The sequence below is a fragment of the Abramis brama genome, assembly GCF_963993115.1.
Source record: "Abramis brama genome assembly, chromosome: 22".
Classification (NCBI taxonomy): Eukaryota; Metazoa; Chordata; class Actinopteri; order Cypriniformes; family Leuciscidae; genus Abramis; species Abramis brama.
Window position 1 is genome coordinate 23,739,397 of NC_139984.1, and position 20,214 is coordinate 23,759,610.

Genomic DNA, 20,214 nt, shown 5'->3' on the forward strand with positions numbered 1-20,214 from the left:
CTTCTTTCAAAGTCCTTCATCACATATTAATATTAAAATAACTTAATTTCAGAGCACCACAAAGTCAGACCTCAGCACCTTTATGTACCTTTAATGTAAGATCGTTCTTAGGTCACATACCAATTTAAAATCATAACATAAAAACTGCAATGGTACTGTTTTTAAAATCATGTGTAGTAGGCCTAAGTGAACTATAAGTGTGTTTGTAAACATGCTTTAATGAAGTAGACTTCAAAAGCTTTTGAATTTGAGCTTACAGTTCTTTCATCAACCTGTCTTTTACATAAACTTACAAAATAGATACTTTAACTTAGTCCTCAGATAGAGGAGGGTTGCTGCTAGCTCCGTTAAGGTATTTCTGTCCCTCCCAAACTGCATTGAAATGGTATGTTTAGCAGCCAGAATTTAAAAAATTTCAGGGGGAGAGACCCCCTGACCCCTCCTAACATGATCCATATCACCCGTCAGAAAACAATTTCAATGTCTCAGATTGTGCCCCCCCAGAATTTTGGCTTGCATGACGCCCCTGGCATCATTGAATCGTTATTTTCCTGTTTATCACTGTAAAGCTGCTTTGAAACACTCTGTATTGTAAAAAGCACCATATAAATAAAGGGGTCATTTCTTGGATAAGGTAATATTCAAACTAGAATTAAATTTCTAAATATCCCACATCATTAGGCACATATCAAATCCTTTTTTCAGGTTTTTTACTCGTATTTTAAACACCTTTTATTCTCAACCCTGAAACGGACAAAAATAGAATTGTTTAAAAGAAGATTTTACTCAAAACTTGTTATAAAACTAACATGTACCTACTGCTCATGTGTCCCTCACAACAATTTTCGTATACTAATTTTCACATTTTTATTGGATTGGAGTAAAAAAAAATTATTTGGATGTTTAACTATAACCACAATTTTATTGTGTTAGTTCTTAACATGTCAGGTGGTAATCAGCAAGAAATGCCTTCATTTTTAATTGTCTTCCTGATTTTTTCCCAAAAAGAATAGTGTGATGGAGTTGAGACGGGAGACATTGCTTGACGATGTTTAAGTGGATACATCGCATCAATTATTCTATTTAGAACAGTTGTCATGGTTTTGGAAAGTATATCTTTACTGAAACCATGACTATATTATATATTTTTAATTAAAAATATTAATAAATGAAGTGAAAAACTCAACCCTGTCACAAGTTTACAACCCCGAAACAATGAAAAATATTATGTGACGGGGCTGAGTGTGAGGTTTTTTTTGCTAAAAATGGTCACTGCTCCTCGTGTAGAGTAGAATAGACCGTATAATGAAATAAGTACATTGTATATACTTATGGATTAAAATAAAATGTTGAAAAATAATCATTTTCTTTCCTAATTTTATATGATGGGGTTGAGTTGTTAGGCTTGACAATAATGAAAGTAACACAAATAAAATACTTACAATATTGCCAAAAAACTGCAAAGCACAAATTCAGTGAAGTGCCTCCGGGACATGACAAAATGCTTAGTGTATGATAGAAATTATTTTATGATAAAACACTATTTTTAAAGACATTATTTTGTGATAAAAATGATTTAATTGCAATAATTATTGCAAAAATTATTTTCATTCGTTATAATAGACATACCAGCTTTTCATTTTGGTGAACCACCACTTTAAAAAGTCTGGGGGACTGAAATAATTCCCGAATCCTGAGAATGACCCAAAGGTGACTTGATTTGAGTTAACTGAGAGAAACACTAATCTAATTAAACCTGAAAGTCTTCTACATTTGTTAGGGTATGTAAAAACTCTTAAAAAGAATGGCTCTGATTAAATTGAATGAAGAATTCCCTTTCCATGACAGCACACGCCTCTAGATAAGGTTGGCTTCCTTCAAATGTTTGTAGTACATTTCATCCATTCCAGTGGTCTGTTAAAATGATTTTATCTGGCCATGACAATGTCACAATAAAATGATATCACACTGGGTGTGAATGTGTAACGAGAAATGTGAAGCTAAATGCCTTCTAATCTCTCCTGGTGTCTGCAATATGTCAAATGATGTTTACAAAACTGTAATAAAATGATAGATTGACTTTAGTTATCATAACGACTATAACTCTTTCTTAACACATTTATTAGTGGTATGGACTTGTTAGGGTTTTATATTTGATATCAAAATGATATGATGTGACATCTTTAATTTATTAGGTTTTGCTCAGTGGTTTTGGACCACCTTTATACCTTTTGGTGAGGATACATGAAGTTTATTTACTAATAATACTTGCATCCATATAATAGGCTACACATTCTTATAAACATATAGTCTATGTTACATTTACTTTTTTATACTTCCATTGCTGGCATTGGCTGTTCATGGGATGTCACATGGTGGTGGTGCTCATGAAAGGCTATTTTCATGATCATATTATGTGATTATACATAATTTCTTATAAGTGCAGTCTTGTCTTTATGAGTAAGACTTTTAATTTCGTTAAAAACAACAACAACAACAACAACAACAACAACTGAGTAAAATGTGACGCTTGTATTGTTGTTGATAACATCTGTCAACCATTATATACCATTTTACGTGTTTTTATATATATATCTGATATAATCTGACTGATTATATCTACATGATTTACTTAGTTCAGCCTCATTGCAGTAAGGGGTGGAGTGCAGTTATAGGAGGGATCACATTTACACAGCGCACACATCGACTTCTCTCACATCCGTGATCTGTTGCTTCTTGCTTGGATAGAAAGCATCCAATTTTCACTATACAGGTTTCCTGTACGCTAGACTGAACATTTTAACCCGAGGTAAGCGATCTCTCACTGATTAACGATATTTTCTCGGCAGGCGCGAGAAACCTCTGATTTTAAAATTAACGTAATTTTTTCAAGTAACTTTGTCTCGAGACTGAAGTGAAGGCCACATTTTTTTTCTTCGTTTGGGTTTCTTGTTTTCTTAAGTAATTAGTTTTGACTGGAAATCCTCGAAATTACACGCGGGGTGTAATTTAGTTAACCAAATGAATGGCCATATTGTTTCCTGTCCTTCGCGAGCAAGCTTCTTATGTCGTAGACTGAATTTCAACATGCTCGTCTTTTCTGAGAGAGCGAGGCTCTAAAACTCTTCAAAACTTCAGACATATTGGTGGGTGTCTTTGTAAGCATGCGAAACCTTTATTTTATCAGATTTAAAACGCCATGATGTGAAGTTGATAAATTGGCGTAGGAGTTGAAAAATAAGACGTTTGTATAACTCACGAGGAAGGGATTATCAAAACAAGAAATACCTAAGTATTTTGACAGCAAGTGTCGTCGTCATCATCATCATAAACATTTATTTATTTACAACTGGTTTACTGACGCAGTTAAATATAATGTAGGCATTTTAAAGCTAATTTGAAAAACAAAACAAAAAAACAAACTGCATTTAAAACATGGAACTAAACTCTGACTGTTAATCTCGTGACCGCAGTCATATGACGTTAAAACAGGTTACGCTTTCTCACGGTTTTACTTTGTTCCTTGTTACTGAAGACATGTCAATAGTTATAGCATTTCTCATTTTACCAAATTAATATTCTGTTCGCTTGGCTAAAGAGAATGAGGACTATTATTACATTAGGCTACACACTGCTTTGACTCCAAAACCCATATTTTACCTACATTTATTTTGATTATGGGTATTTTTCGTTGTAACTGTTATACCATGCAATGACAATAAAGGTAAAACTAAACTAAATAAACTTATTTTGTCTCCAAAAGCGCACATTCAGCATCTTTTACAGAAGAAGCGTTGAAATTTCCAATTTCTTAAAATACATAAAAAAAACACAAAGTATGGTGATTTAGCATTTTGAATTCTTTTGTTTGTCTCTTGAGTTACTGTCTTGTAATACTTTGTCATATAAGAACTGTCATCACACACTGGATGAGACATTGGGTGCGTCTCAATCAGCTCTCTAGTTCACTATTGGCACTGATTAGGGAGTCAGTCATTTTAAGGGCTGTCGCAATCGCAAAATCTCAATAAAAAAAAAAAAATCCCACAATGCACTGCAAAAACATTTTGTTACATTTCTGAAGTGTGAAACAAAACACATAAGCCAACTCAATAAATATAATGACACGTGATAGAAGATTTTGAAAAGACAAACCGCTTTTTTATTATTTGTCCGCATAAATACACATCACTAGACCGGTAGCGAACACGTCTAGTTAACATTTATAATTAATATTCGCCTGAAATTTTGTAAGGATATGTATCAAAACAATGTGTTTAAACAGCATAAAAATAATATAAAAAACATACAGGTTTTGCCTGTTGTTGATTAATACCAGCGGTGCAGTCACCGTTGCATGTTGATGATGTAAGAAGTCATGTCGCTGGAAATTGAGTAATCACTGTCCCGATGAGCCAGGGTCCTTACTCTTACCAGTGCCCGGATTCGTGTACACTATATACTGATTGATTCGGGAGCTAATTGATACACACCTGTTGCATTTTAGTCATGTGGCTAAGTATAACATGTCCACCCTGGAAACTCTTGGGGGAAAGAATATCATTTTTGAAAAAGGATATAGTCATCTGTAATGTTTTCTTTTTCAATCACAGCTTAATAATATCAACATGAAATATGGACATTTCAATTAAATGGTATAGAAGGATAAAGTTCTACATGGGCACTTTTTATTTTTTTAATGGGAATCGTTGTTTTTTCCAGAATTTTTTTTTATTAATGAGAATTTGATTTTTATATGGAAATAAAACAAAAAAAATCTGGATATTTTGTCACTCAGTTTTTAAAATAGTAAGAATATAAGATTAAAATAACTTAAACTTCACCGGGATGACATGAAAACTTAAACATCAAAGTTTCAATGGCCAAAATGACCCTTATATTATTTATACTTTGTTATTTCTTCTTTACATATTCTTGCCTTTTGACACTGTTTTAGTTTTTTACTTTGATGGTTTGCTAAAGGATATTAGACTTTCCACGATATACAGTTAATTATTAGCCTCATTTAGCTTGTGTCAGAAAACTGACCTATATTGTTCCAGCATGTTTTAACCTTGCAGGTATTAAGGGCAGTTGGTGTGGTTGTAGGTACTTTCGTTTACGTGTTTTTACCTTCATTTTATTTTCAGGACTTTTATGAAAAGCGCCATGGCTGTAGATGGAGGAGCAAAATGTGTCAAATACCTGCTCTTTTTCTTTAATTTCATCTTCTGGGTGAGTAACAACTAGTGTCTGTATTATTAATGTCATATTTCGCATTAGCCAGGGCATGTGCCATAACTGCTGACCGTTTCCCTGATTTGTCGTTGACTTTTTTGTGAAAGATTTAGACCAAACCATTCTTTCCTAACACTTCCTTTTTACAATTCATGCTTGCGTCACCTTTACTTTAGCTTAGCTTTGACGTAAAAGGAGAAGCAAAATAGACTTTTTTTCTCTACTTCTCAAATAAGTCTTATGGTATATGCAAAAATCACCTCAGAAAGTTTTAAGAGGTTCTAGTAACTAATGACGCTCACTTTTACCACTCAGGGAGTTCAGGGGGCCTCCACAGGGGGAGTTCAGTTCCTCTTATGGTGACTAAGAAATTTCCCAGCAATCAGGAAAACATGTTTCCTGGCTATGCCAGATGACTGGAAAAACATCAGTTTGTGTTGACATGTAGATCAAATATGGATGTAGACCTGTTGCTTATGAACATGGGTTTACTCAGAAAGTGGTTAAACCTTCTTGTTGGCACATTGCATGCTTAAAGGGAATGGTTATAATTGATTATAATTTCATCAAATTAATGTGTCCCAACTTGTGCAAAGACACAATGCAGCCATTTAAAGGTGTGAAATTAAAATGTGCATAATGCAAAAATGTTTGTTTTTGTATTAGAGTGTTTATGACTGTCCTTTAGCAGTTAGCTGATAATGTAGGCTTCCTTTTAGGTAATGGAAACATAGCACTTCATCCAAGCAAGTTTGTTTGATCACACAAAGCACTGCTTGTTCCACATACTCATCTTGTGCTGTTGGTGTTGACATTGTTTGGTGTCTAAGCGTTCCCTGGTGTAAGCGTGCACACCACACACTCTGTTTACAGTGTAACCTGAGCATTAAGTGGAATGTTTCCTGAAAAAAAAAAAAAAAAAAAATTCTTGCATGTGCAGCGCTCTGTCCTTCAAATTGACAACATAGCTGCAGCTGCTAATGGCCTTTACTTGTTTGAGCTGACAGCTTGTTTCTCAAATATAGCTCACTTCGCATCTACACAATCTATGCTTCCTGTGATCACACACACATTCATGCTGACTTTGGACAGATTACATTTTCTAAACATCATTTAAGCTTTTTAAGATGGTCTGAGATCTGAACTGAACACATTTATAGACTTTTTCCAATGACTGGAGAAGATTTTAAACCCTGACTGTGAACACCAACTGAACGCAACTGTCTCTGACTCGGCGCGTTTGGGCATTATCAGTCATGTATCAAATTACATTCATAATCGGCCTTACAGTTATGTCCCTGGCTTAAGATTGAGGGTATTAGTTATCTGGATGTGTATGTTAGTGGATGCATATGATTAATTCTATTTTATTATATATTACAGCATTATGTATATTAAGGGAAGGAATTATTTAGGGATGTTGATGTTCTGAGCAGTTTCTGGAATTCTTAAGTTTTAGATTTCATTTACTCACAAGTTGTTAAACAGGTGAAAATCACTAATGAAGATGCAACATATTTAATATGTTGCATCTTCTTTAGGGAATTTCACCTTTAATAATTAAACAAATGTAAATTAATTGTGTGCCACAAAAATAGCTTTAATTATGGTATTCAATGAACATCAAAATAATGCTGTGAAAATGTCCACAATCACAAAGAAGCAATAGGAAATTTTATCCACAAGTTTTACAGAGGTTGTGTGGGAAGAACACAGATGTGTACAGTACTATTCAGATGGGTTTGAAAACAGTACATGTGTGAAGCGAATGTACTTAACTTTCCCAGGGAAAATTTGTTCCGTCTGGAAATTACTATTCTACATGGAGACTTTCAACTGTACTTATAGACAGCAATTGAAACACGTTTCACATGTTTCGTACTGTTTTTAAAAAAAAATAATTAGCCTAAACAATTTAAGTAAACGTCTTTTTGAACTACATTTACATTGGATGGATTTCCTGATACAAACCAGACATGCAACCTTTAACAATTCCAGTGATGTACAGAGAATTACAGTTGTGTTTGCTTTCTGAACTAGAAAAGAAAATTGTGGTGCAGGTTTGTGCTGGGAATTTGATATTCAAATGTCTCTCATATATATTTCTCAGTGAGAGATTGTAAAGTTCAGCCTCAGTCATGTGATTGATCTTCCTATTTACGATGGCATCATGTGATGTGATTTCTCCATACGAATTTCAACGTTCATCTGTGACTCATTCAGTCAAGTAATGCCAAAGGCCAGCCAGAATATGGTTGGACACCGCTCCTTATTTAGGAGCACATATCATGTGTTTCTTTGTAATAATAGACACTCCTGGCAATTTCACTACATATCTTTATTTCATTCAGCAAATTAAACAGGATTCCTCCTGCTATTGTTTCCTCTTTGTCTATACCATGCAGGTGCCTACCTGCTGCCACTTATTACCCTCAAATATTTACACGGGTGTTGCTTTGTATGTTTAGCCGGACCAGTGTAGTCATTAAAGTTGTTCTGGGTTGTTGACTAGCTGTGACGCCCATATATTCTACATTTGTACAGCTGACACATACATATTACTAAACATCCTTTACACTTTCTCAGAGGTGCAGTTCAGTACTAATTTACTTGGAATATTTACACAGTACGTTATCTGTGTGATGGCACGTAATTTTCTGATTGCTGACAAACTTTACATAGCTTGATGAATAGATATTGCGAGCCAACGTCATTGGCAAAGGAGTGTACCGAAGGTTTCAAAGAATCTCATGGTTCTAACAACTTTCCCACACCTAGTTACAACTCACTTTTTAAATGTATTTTCTCTCTTTAATGCTCACCAACATCCTGAAGTGAAATTTAGGGTTAGGGAACAGAATAATGCAATTTTACACAAGGTACCTAGTTGATAAAACTATTAATTAGTACTTATTCTTAATAGAAAGATAGCAAAAAAATGCTAGTGGTTCCCAACCCTGGTCCTGGAGTGTCCCCAGCACTGCATCTTTTAGATGCCTCGTTAGTAAAGACTCCAAGCAGAGATGCGGTGCCTTCATAAATCCTCTCCTGTTGCATCATGGGATAGTAAAGTGTCCATCAAATGCACGCTTCAGAATCTTGAGGGAAGTAGCAGGTCATCCGGGTACTTTTTGATACTATAAAGTAGGTTAGTAGCCTATTCGATTTTGGACGCAGCGATGGTCCTATTATTGGGAGATACGAGGGTCTGTGGCTCTACCTTTGAAGAAGGCGTAACGGCCAACTTGGATCATGTGTGCCTTAAAGGGATATTTCACCGCTGGAAAGATGAATGTGTATTTAAATTGGGTCATTTATGTAGTAGAAATGTGAAATTATTTTAGTGCCTTCTAGACTGAGAAAAGCCAGAAAATGTATTTTTGGCTCATGTGGATGAAAGACAACAACTCCCAGAATGCACTTGCTTCGCTGCCCTACAAGGCCACTCCCAAGCCACGCCTACCGGTTACAGTAGTATCGGAAGAAATGATACAACTAGGCTACTAGTTGACTCGAAACTGAAAAGACAGTGTTTTATCGTGAGATCCCCCTATGGGCGGGTTGAAAACATGCGGAACGAGCTCCTACTACTGGCTGTAGTCTCTAGTCTCTGGCCAAAAAAGCGTGACGATTTTTGCGTCCTCGGAGGTTTTTTTCCAGACAAACAATACAGAAATCTCTCGTCTCGGGGGACATGAGGGAGGGAAGCACAGTCATTCGAAAATACTAGCCGGTTTTCTCCTGATACAAAGCTTAATGCTAATCTGTGAAATATCCCTTTAATAACCAATCACATGACAGCCCTGACGTCATTGAATTTCTTTCAGAGTTGAAACAGCCCACAGACAGTCAGTCACTGTTTGTGGATATGAATGAAAGAGAAGTGACTTCTCTTATAAAACAGCATTTTCTTTCGGTGTACACTAAAAATAGATCAATCCAAAACAAATGTTTAATGGTAAACATGTTGAACATTAGCTGATAGACTGTCGATTCATTAAATAAGCTGCTTTTGCTAACCTTGGAGGCTTGCCTTAAAGCAACTTTGCTCCATGACCTTAAATGGTTGTTTCAGATAACTGTGCGTTCACACCGCCGCTGGCGAGAGCGTCAAAGTGGCCGGAAGTCATTTGTTTTCAATGCGAGTCGGCGGCGAGGGCGGCGCTTCTTGGACGGCGAGAGTGGCGAGAAGAGTTGAAGTCAGGTTAACTTTATGGTAATGAGCTATGACGCGGTTCGGCGGCAACCAATTGGAATGTAGAAATCCTCTGCTTGAGAGGATTCCAGAGAACGCAGTCAAGTAATTCAATCTACGTCAGAGCGTCCCCGCATCTTTCTACGGCGTTGTTGGCAGGGCGGCGAGAGCGAATAAGAGAGATATCAAAAATGTACTCCAGGGTAGGGAACCATTGAATAGGCCATCAGAATTGGTCATTTTAATAATTGGATAATTTGAGAATGCAAATACATGATATGTCTTCTGTTCACTGTTTTTCACACTGACTTTTCCACTCTCTCACTGTCTCTCATCCCCAGCTGTGTGGCCTGGCCTTAATAGTTGTGGGGACATTGGTCCGTGTTTCATTCGTCAACACGGCCATCCTCAAAGAATACTCTGGCTCTCCTCTAGTGCTGATAATAGTGGGAGTCGCCATCTTCTTCATCGCATTCTTTGGCTGCTGTGGCGCCTGGAAGGAGAATCACTGCATGGTCACCACGGTAAGGATATGTGACAAATATTTGTGTTCTAGTGCATGGATTGATATTTTATTTACAGTGATTGTAGTTGATGTGAACTAGTCATTGTTTGTTTTGATCTAATTTACCTCATGTGGGACCAACATTTCTGTAATAAATGCTGTAATCGCATTTGTATATATATATATATATATATATATAGTGAGGAAAATAAGTATTTGAACACCCTGCTATTTTGCAAGTTCTCCCACTTAGAAATCATGGAGGGGTCTGAAATTGTCATCGTAGGTGCATGTCCACTGTGAGAGACATAATCTAAAAAAAGAAATCAAGAAATCACAATGTATGATTTTTTAACTATTTATTTGTATGATACAGCTGCAAATAAGTATTTGAACACCTGAGAAAATCAATGTTAATATTTGGTACAGTAGCCTTTGTTTACAATTACAGAGGTCAAACGTTTCCTGTAGTTTTTCACCAGGTTTGCACACACTGCAGGAGGGATTTTGGCCCACTCCTCCACACAGATCTTCTCTAGATCAGTCAGGTTTCTGGGCTGTCGCTGAGAAACACAGAGTTTGAGCTCCCTCCAAAGATTCTCTATTGGGTTTAGGTCTGGAGACTGGCTAGGCCACGCCAGAACCTTGATATGCTTCTTACAGAGCCACTCCTTGGTTATCCTGGCTGTGTGCTTCGGGTCATTGTCATGTTGGAAGACCCAGCCTCGACCCATCTTCAATGCTCTAACTGAGGGAAGGAGGTTGTTCCCCAAAATCTCGCAATACATGGCCCCGGTCATCCTCTCCTTAATACAGTGCAGTCGCCCTGTCCCATGTGCAGAAAAACACCCCCAAAGCATGATGCTACCACCCCCATGCTTCACAGTAGGGATGGTGTTCTTGGGATGGTACTCATCATTCTTCTTCCTCCAAACACGTTTAGTGGAATTATGACCAAAAAGTTCTATTTTGGTCTCATCTGACCACATGACTTTCTCCCATGACTCCTCTGGATCATCCAAATGGTCATTGGCAAACTTAAGACGGGCCTTGACATGTGCTGGTTTAAGCAGGGGAACCTTCCATGCCATGCATGATTTCAAACCATGACGTCTTAGTGTATTACCAACAGTAACCTTGGAAACGGTGGTCCCGGCTCTTTTCAGGTCATTGACCAGCTCCTCCCGTGTAGTTCTGGGCTGATTTCTCACCTTTCTTAGGATCATTGAGACCCCACGAGGTGAGATCTTGCATGGAGCCCCAGTCCGAGGGAGATTGACAGTCATGTTTAGCTTCTTCCATTTTCTAATGATTGCTCCAACAGTGGACCTTTTTTCACCAAGCTGCTTGGCAATTTCCCCATAGCCCTTTCCAGCCTTGTGGAGGTGTACAATTTTGTCTCAAGTGTCTTTGGACAGCTCTTTGGTCTTGGCCATGTTAGTAGTTGGATTCTTACTGATTGTATGGGGTGGACAGGTGTCTTTATGCAGCTAACGACCTCAAACAGGTGCATCTAATTTAGGATAATAAATGGAGTGGAGGTGGACATTTTAAAGGCAGACTAACAGGTCTTTGAGGGTCAGAATTCTAGCTGATAGACAGGTGTTCAAATACTTATTTGCAGCTGTATCATACAAATAAATAGTTAAAAAATCATACATTGTGATTTCTGGATTTTTTTATTTATTATGTCTCTCACAGTGGACATGCACCTACGATGACAATTTCAGACCCCTCCATTATTTATTTATTTATATATATATATATATATATATATATATATATATATATATATATATATATTTTTATATATATATATATTTTTTTTATATATATATATATATATATATATATATATATATATATATATATATATATATATATATATATATATATATGCATGCATCCCTCCCCCATTTTTCCAGATTTTATCAAAAGTATTAACAAAAAGATTAATTTCATATAAATATTTCCGATTTGTCTATTATTATTATTATTATTATTATTATTATTATTATTATTATTATTATTATTTTTATTTATTTATTTATTTATTTATTTTGATCTATTACTGATTTAATTATTTCCATATTTTATTGTATGATACATTTAAATATGTAAAGATAATAAAGATTCAGGAAGTACATTTTAAAATAATAAAACTAATAATAGATAATACTAATGCAATAAATACTAGTAATGTGCAAATTGACATTTTTATTTTATTATTAAAATCTGGCATGCATTGCGGTAGTGAAAATGAAAATTTTCATGGAACTGGAACCAATGACAAGTAAATGTATAGGAGTGTATATGTCAACTACTCTGAAATATTAAGTTTATATGTGGGGTTATGTTTTAAATAAGTTTATTGGTGTAGCACACTAATATGTAGTATTGCCCAAGTAATTTAGTACACATATAAACAACATCTTGGCAATTTCCACTAAGTTGCTGCAAATGCTTTTGTTTAAATGCTGACTGCTGTAAAACTGCTGTATGTCTATTAATGCTGTTGACATGGTCAACACATCGCCGACAGGTTAAACCAGATTCCTTCTTACACAACACTTAATTTGAAGAATAGATATGTATCTGCATATTTGACTGAAATGGAAAACAACCCAAGACTGACCAGCTCTCAGTAAAATCATTCAATTCTTTAAGATGTAATTTCTTGACTTGTCATTCCTCACTTTTATCATTCACCTCTCCTCTCTTTGTTTTCTCCTAGTTTGCTGTTCTTCTCTCCCTCATCATCATCATTGAAATTGGAGCCGCCATTGCTGGATATGTCCTCCGTGAGAAAGTGAGTACTCTTCTAATTTCTACTTTATTACTATCAACCTGTTTTCCAGGACCATTTGGCTCCTAATAATCTCTGTTTTTCTGCAGCTGCCTGATGTTGTGGATAAAGGCCTCAAGTTCATGATCACAAATTACAACAACACAAAAGACGACCGTGATGCCGTTGATTCTATGCAGAAGGCGGTTAGTAAACCCAAATCTATCACGTTTCGGAAAGTCCAAAAAGCCTGCTTGTCTGAACAAGGCCTGTGATCCTGCTCTGATTTCCATTTTCATGTGAATGACGCGTGTCTCGAGTCTCTCCAGCCTTGTTTGCTTATGCCATCTGTTGACATTAAACTGACATCCTGCTTCCTCATGTGGCTAAACCTCAGTTCAGACCCTGTGGTGTACTTGCTCTCTGCATTTTGAATGGTTTTTAGTTCAGTGAATCCATTCAGCTGGATCATATGCTCTCTTTAGGTGATCTCTGCTTTTGAAGGGAAATGTATTAATGGATTCACTCTATGTAAAATGATGTGTTTATTTGTTTCTGTGTTGTAATTTAATTTAGGGCTGTCAAATAGATTAAAATAATTACGTTTTGCCATTAAAACAATCAGCTCTTTTTTATATACACACACCAGACTGAATATGAATTTATGTCTTTCCTATAGCTCAAGTGCTGTGGAGGAAACAACTCTGCTGATTGGGTGAACTTCAGCTCCACTCACACATCGGTCCCAGACTCCTGCTGTATAAATGTAACCAAGGACTGTGGTATTGGAGCTATGCACGATGGCAAAAAAATCTACACAGATGTAAGAAACTCTTTGTTCTTTATTATTGAACTAGTACACTAGGTTTTGGCTACTTGACTCTTCTGTACTGTGGCATTTTCACAAAGTCTAAAAACTTTAATTTTTTATAACGTTCAAAATGTTTGGACAGAACATGTGAGACACTAGAGACTAAGACTTTGTGTTTGTTTAATACAGGGATGTAGACCCGCTTTGGAGAAATTTCTAAAGGATAAAACTCTGTGGTTTGCTGTGGGAGCTCTGGTCGTTGCGTTTGTGCAGGTGAGAGCTGCAATATTGTTTTACCTGTTGTCTGCACACAAGAACGTCACTGCAAACTCCCCTTCTTCGTACATTGATATTTTTTTGTTTGTTTTTTGTAGATCACGGGGCTTGTGTTGGCCTGCATTCTGATGCGAGCCATCCGCAGCGGCTATGAGGTCATGTGATCACGTCCAGTCACTTAAAGCTTAGAGACCACTCAGTTTTTTTTTGTTTTTTTTTAACCATTATATAAATGCAAATTATTTTCCCTCTTGATGTGTAAGTTGACAATACACATTTTCACTGAGAGTGAAATATATATATCTTTTTCTATGACTAATCCAGTATATTAGTCTCCTGTTAAGTCTGATTTATTATTCTATTAAGTATTCTGTCTTTACTACCATGTTGACATTCCTTTGGGTTACAGGACAACAATGAATTACTGAAATGCCAAATTTTATACATTTACAGAACATTGTCAAATAAAAGAATGAAATGTTCTAAACAAGTTTGTCCTATTTAAGTTCATTTTATTATATTTGAGTTACTAATATTTGTTACTACTGTAGTTTCTGAATCAGTGCTAGGTTGATAAGGGATGCAAACAGAGACCATTAAGTCTTTTAATAGAAGTTCTGATATTTTCACGTTGCGTTGACTATGTACTATCATACTTTTCAGTGACATGTTAACACTGAACCAAACAGCATTCTATTTTTATATAAAATACAAAATAATGCAACACATTTGGCAACATAAAAAGATAACAGCATTTATTGCACTGTGTTTATAGCTGTGTTCTTAAGTAAAAAGGCACCTGTTAAAAGGCTGAATAAGATAATTTTAGAATCTGACAAAACATAACTTTAATGCTTTGACCAAACAGCCCAGTGCACACAGCAAACAACTTCTTATTGGATAGAACAAATAACAAGGTGCAATAATCTTTGTGTAATTTTGGGATCTCAAAAATAAATATTAACATAAACTTAATTAAAATGAGTATATGCAGCATTATAGAATTTAGCTTAATATATTAAATAATGCACTTTATCTCCAGTATTCAGGCTTTGTAAACCTCTTTCCAGTTTTAACATTGGATTTAAACCATAAAAACTGGGTTGCTTTACATATTAAACATCCCATTTGTCTTACTAATACACCAGAAAAATGAACAAGATAGGTGATACTTGTCCTTGGTTCAGTGCTGATTTGAAACATATACAAAATGCCACAAAACAATTCACAAATGATTGTGCTCCACGACCAACTATATTTAGAATGAATGTCTCAAGACCAATGAGCTTTAATTCCAAATGGATGCATTTGGCACACGTTCAGTGTGATTTTTGTAGCGTGATCTCAGTGTATTGTTTTGCAGTGTATTGTCACCCTGTCTCTATGGAAGAAAAATGAATGAAATTATTCCACAAATTCCAGAATCTCAATTGCATCTTTCAATGACAATGTCTCTCCTGTCTGTTCCTCACTGAAGTAAACAAAATCTCCAAAAAACAAATTTAAAGCACAGCACAACATTTAAAATGGAATTATTCAGAAACATAAAATTCCCTTGATTACAAAAGTAACATAACTAAGCCAAAGGACTGGTATAATAAAGCTTGCGTTGCGCTGCTTCAATTTGCATACAAGATTCTTTTGTTCCCATGTTGCATTTTGGGTGTGGTGGTGGAGTCATCTGCTTCCTCTCGAGGTCAGTGACGTTGGTGTTTAGGGTAGTTTACAGTGAGCAGTACCATACAGTGCAGATAGAGGGAGGTCTCTGACTCTGATCAAACAGGAAGGAAACGCAATGCCACAATGAATGTGCGACACAATTGTCATGTCAATAGTTTCAAAAGCAAAACAATGGTTTACTCCGTAATATTTTTCATGCCATTTAACAAACCCATTAAAAATATGATTCATTCATCACACTGCATTGCATTGTGGGATACAGTATCCAGGGCAATGCAGTGCACTGTGTTGTAAACTAGACATTTTGTCAAATGGTTATTGCATACAGCAAATTTACATACAGTGCACAGTATACACACTGCATAAATGGTAATCTTGCATTCGCACCATGTCGGAATTTCCGTAATTATGAGATTCAGATTTGTAAAGTGTTCCCCAAATTGTACCACCTGACCACTGAAAACGTCACTTGGAACCATTCCAAATGGTGGTGCTTCAGCAGAAAAATGTAGTTTAGTAGTTAAGTCAATTTCTGTTTAATAATTCCTTTAATTGACTATTGATAATGTCTTACAAATGCCAGATTAATCTAAAAATAATTGAAAAACATACAATACAGTTTGATGTAGCTAGAACAGTTAGATAACTAACTTAAACATTTAATGTTTATTAAATACGCATTTGCATAACAACTGTTACTTTTTTTTATTGTGGTTTTGTCTGTACTCGAATTATACATTAATTTTGTGTGGTGTTAACATAGAAACAATAATCTGAGGATGTGAGCAGCTAGTTAAACGTTGAACGCAATATAAGCGTAGTATGCTAGCACTCTCTTAGTAGAACATAGCCTTGATTTCCTGGCCTACGTACCTTTGAGGTGTGTTGAGAACTGCAACCACTGTGTGAGCCATTCCCGGCACTGCGCGGGACTCAGAAGCTCTGGATTCAGCCCTCTCACGTAACATGCCTAAGAGACGAGACGTAAAAGTGACACATTGTCCTTCAAAAATCACAAAATAAAGGCTGCTGGCAGAATGTAATGGGCAAAATAAGGAGCGACCTCTGACCTCTCTGAGCTCTGCGTCATTTAACTGATGCAAGCCTAATTGAACAATGCTGCGGTCAAGCTGCATGAGCTCTAAGGCATGACTGTTCAAGCGTCGACCAATCCAGAAGCCTGGGAGGCGGGGCGTCAGGAACAGCAATGGACAGAGGTGTCTCTGCAAATATATTTATATGTTCGCATTTAGCAGACTTAAAAAAGGAACAAAAGAAACTTGTCAAAGAGACAATGTAATATTCAGTCAAGTTTATGAGACAACTAGATTAGGAAGCAAGCTAGAAAAGTTTTTTTGTTTGCATTTTAAATACATTTTTAAGTCATGATGAAACAGAAGTAGTGACAGAGCTTTTCTTCCATTATGTGGCGTACATCTAAGTGTAACGGATTATCGAAAAAAGGTAGGGACTAGGTTCTATGCATCGTTGTTGATTGGATTTTGAGATTTGCACTGAAGGCTGATGAACGTAAGCTAGCAGAGGAGGGGTTTAAGTGGACTAAGGGTACATGAACGATAATGATGTACTAAAAACGGAAAAGTTTCCTTTGCGTTTTACATTTTTTTGCGTACAGACAACAACGTTGTCAAAAGGATCCCCGTTCACCCGAAGCCACAAAAAACAACAAACAACGCTGTATTAAGACAGGACAGTATTTGTCGATGCTGCCTTGTAAAGAAACACTTCGCGCCAATAGACTGAACACATAATATGCATTCGCATGACGTCACCGTTTTCACAAATTCATGTTTTTGTAGTTTACATGGAGACTATAATGGTATTGTTTTTAAAAAACTTGCATTTTCAGGCCCCAAGAACACCATTGTCGTGTAATTGAACGGCCAAAACGCATAAAAAGTTTTCCGTTTTTAGTTGAAAATGAGTCGTCTAAACGCCCCCTAAAGGACTGGAGAGGTCCTGCAAATGTCACCAGAGAGAAGTCTTTCGTTTTCACCTGAAGGTCCAGTTGACTAGATGAATGAAACATGCACAGATGAATTGTTCACAATAAGATTTATATCATACATTTAGAAAATAGTTTTAAAAACTTTCAAAATGCAATTCATTGTGCAGCTGGCTGATTATTTGGAGCTCACCATCTGATCTGCATACATTTTCTTGATACCTAAGGGAGGTCCGGAGAACAATGTTCTCACTGCATGGACATCAGACACTACAGGATGGACTCCATGTCGCACCTGCAGACACATTTATATTTATTTAAAAGTCAACATCTGAATAAAACAACTCAAAAAGGCTATAATTATACACATGAGTAATATCATTAATTAGTTCAGGCTACCTTACTGCAGAGCTCCATGAGGCGGCTTTTAAGTCGGCTGTCTTGGACAGAAGTGGACGTGCTCTCCAGCCCCTTTACTATAGGCCAGTGGTGCTGTGCCCTCTGGGAGTGGTACACCCTCTGAAACTCCACCAGCTGCTGTGGGGTCCAGAAGTGCCGGATCAGAAGCTGGCGAGGATAGAGGTACCTAGAGGGCAGAATTGTGGAGGAAAACAGAAGCAAAACAACACCCTCCATTCAATATGGAATTAAATCAATAAAGAAATATTACACTGCAATAATACTATAAAATTAAAGGCTGAATATTTAATAATAATCATTATAATAATAAACATTACAACTATTACAAATATTTTTATTTTCTTATTAAAATGTTAAACATTAAACAAATCAATAAAGAAATATTACTATTGCAATAATACTGTAAAATAAAGAGCAGAATATTTTATAATTATAACAACAAACTATTTTTATTATAATATTTTATTATTACATTTTACAAATTAAATCAATAAAAATACTATTGTACTGTAACATTAAAAGCGTATTTATTAATGATAATGAATTTATTTTAAAACACATCCATTTTTCCCTTGGATTTATACTCTTCACATCCCTGAGGATGAACGGATTATTGAATCAATGAATGGAAGAGTGACAGATAATAAAGCAAACATTTAATACTCAATATTCATCAATCAGTATCAAAGATACAGAAATACTTCATAATTGCAAAAAACATAGAATAATCAGCAGTGTAGCATAATAAATACTCACATTAGGATAAAGACCAGATAGTTGGCGAAAGGAGGTATTGATATGATGACCAAGGGAATGGCTTTGATTAAGTCCCTGCGGACCTGAAAGCAACACACAAAAAATGACATTTTAATAAAACTTATGACAGCAATATATCCCGTAAATGTCTGCTTCAGTTCTTCAACACACCTGCCTGAGTTTCTCTAAATCACGGTAAGGCACATTCTGGTGCTCTACGCTGTCACTGAACATGCGAGTCATGATTCTTCTCACTTCTTGAGCATCTTGAAACAGGAGCCGGAACCCTTTATACAAAAACACAAAACCTATATCATAACATATCTTCCAGAGATGTTTGAGGTTTAATAATCCAGTACTAATTTTAAAATACCTTTCATAAAAGTGTGATAGAGAGCATAAAAGCGTGGAAAGCGCCGCTGCAAGAACCTCTCATACTTCTCATTGACCCACTTCAGCCTGGACACAATGCTTCGACCAATCCCACGTCTTGCTTGTGAAGGTGAGTAGTGTCTAACAAACCACAAACTACTAGACAGACAGAAATAAATATAAATAAATAAATAAAAGATGATGTGTTGCTGTCACATAAGGGCAGGGCATGTACTGTATTTCCTGATTAACCCAATGCATTTTATTCTATTTCTACAAAAACTAAAGGGAGAATAGACAATGAGAAATACTTAATGTTGTCTAGTACTGTTATTCATATTCATATTCATATTCATGCATATTCATTTTATAACGACTAATCTATATGCAAATTCTCCTAGCTAAGGGAATATGCCTTCAAATGATCGATGCCTATAAAGAATAATTTATATGAACTTATTATAAATAGTACCTGGATTTTGTGGAAGCCAATCTAGGTGTGCAGAGACTTGCTTTGACCCCGACAGGTTGTTTTCCATACAGTAAGATCACAGAAGCCCCGCGGCATACCCCTCTACAGGACAGCGCCATCTTGGACTGAGCAGCTGACAGTTCTACGTGGGCGTGTCTTCAGAGAATGGAATGCGGGCGCGGCACTGTGATTGGCTGCTGCAATAACCACATAAACAGTAACCAATGCGCACCACGGTTTTTTTTTTTTTTTTGGCATTGACCGGAGTATTTGTGTGATAGGAGTCTTTATTTCAAAACTGATGATGAGCAAAAAATTACAAGCACACTAATGAGGTTTATCACTTATAACACATAGCCTAATGATAACCAATATCTTTATTATAGATTAATGAGGTAATACTTTTTGGCTGAAACCTCATAATGGCGTGTTTAAGAACTCACCACACTCAAAAAAAATGTTCTCCCATTTGCAGCCATCTAATTTAACTTAATTTAATATTTGAATAGTTTTATTGTATTTTATATAAACCCGTTTAGGTATATTTTTTATTTGTTTCATGTCTGAATTTGGAAATACAGTATTGACTATGGTACACAATTATGAGATTAAAACAATAATGACGAAACAAATGAAGGCATTTAAGTGGAGCATTTAAATTTAGAGTTTAGGGACTGTTCGTTTTTTATTTAAGGGGCTAACTGTTACCGGAGGAGTTTTGAGATCTATTGTCAAAAT

The 20,214-nt window shown here is 36.0% G+C and overlaps 2 protein-coding genes across 3 annotated transcripts; one reads left to right on the forward strand and one right to left on the reverse strand.

The window, feature by feature from the left end:
* The first annotated feature begins 2,645 nt into the window (after positions 1–2,645).
* cd63 (CD63 molecule) lies at positions 2,646–14,300 on the forward strand. The gene is made up of 8 exons (XM_084099289.1): positions 2,646–2,809; positions 5,151–5,235; positions 9,775–9,957; positions 12,673–12,747; positions 12,834–12,929; positions 13,403–13,546; positions 13,724–13,807; positions 13,909–14,300. Exons 2-8 carry the CDS (start codon positions 5,158–5,160, stop codon positions 13,972–13,974), a joined length of 726 nt encoding a protein of 241 aa, XP_083955415.1. The 5' UTR covers positions 2,646–2,809; positions 5,151–5,157; the 3' UTR covers positions 13,975–14,300.
* Positions 14,301–14,306: 6 nt separating this feature from the next.
* Positions 14,307–19,599, reverse strand: letmd1 (LETM1 domain containing 1; the record flags this gene model as incomplete). 2 transcript variants are annotated; one of them, XM_084099287.1, is made up of 9 exons in its annotated part: positions 14,307–15,581; positions 16,364–16,460; positions 16,561–16,713; positions 17,650–17,751; positions 17,856–18,042; positions 18,633–18,715; positions 18,804–18,919; positions 19,006–19,163; positions 19,477–19,599. In XM_084099287.1, the coding sequence occupies 9 exons, from the start codon at positions 19,593–19,595 to the stop codon at positions 15,508–15,510; spliced, it is 1,089 nt and encodes a 362-aa protein (XP_083955413.1). In that variant the 3' UTR covers positions 14,307–15,507. The 2 variants fall into 2 exon arrangements, with proteins under 2 accessions (XP_083955413.1, XP_083955414.1); XM_084099288.1 differs by having other exon boundaries at positions 14,379–15,581; positions 19,006–19,160; positions 19,477–19,595.
* Positions 19,600–20,214: the final 615 nt, after the last annotated feature.

Bases quoted from the DNA above. Each gene is read 5' to 3' on its own strand.
- cd63 (XM_084099289.1), top strand. From the start codon at position 5,158: ATGAAAAGCGCCATGGCTGTAGATGGAGGAGCAAAATGTGTCAAATAC. The intron at 12,930-13,402 runs GTTAGTAAACCC...TCTTTCCTATAG, and splicing joins TTGATTCTATGCAGAAGGCG to CTCAAGTGCTGTGGAGGAAA. The intron at 13,808-13,908 runs GTGAGAGCTGCA...TGTTTTTTGTAG, and splicing joins TGGTCGTTGCGTTTGTGCAG to ATCACGGGGCTTGTGTTGGC.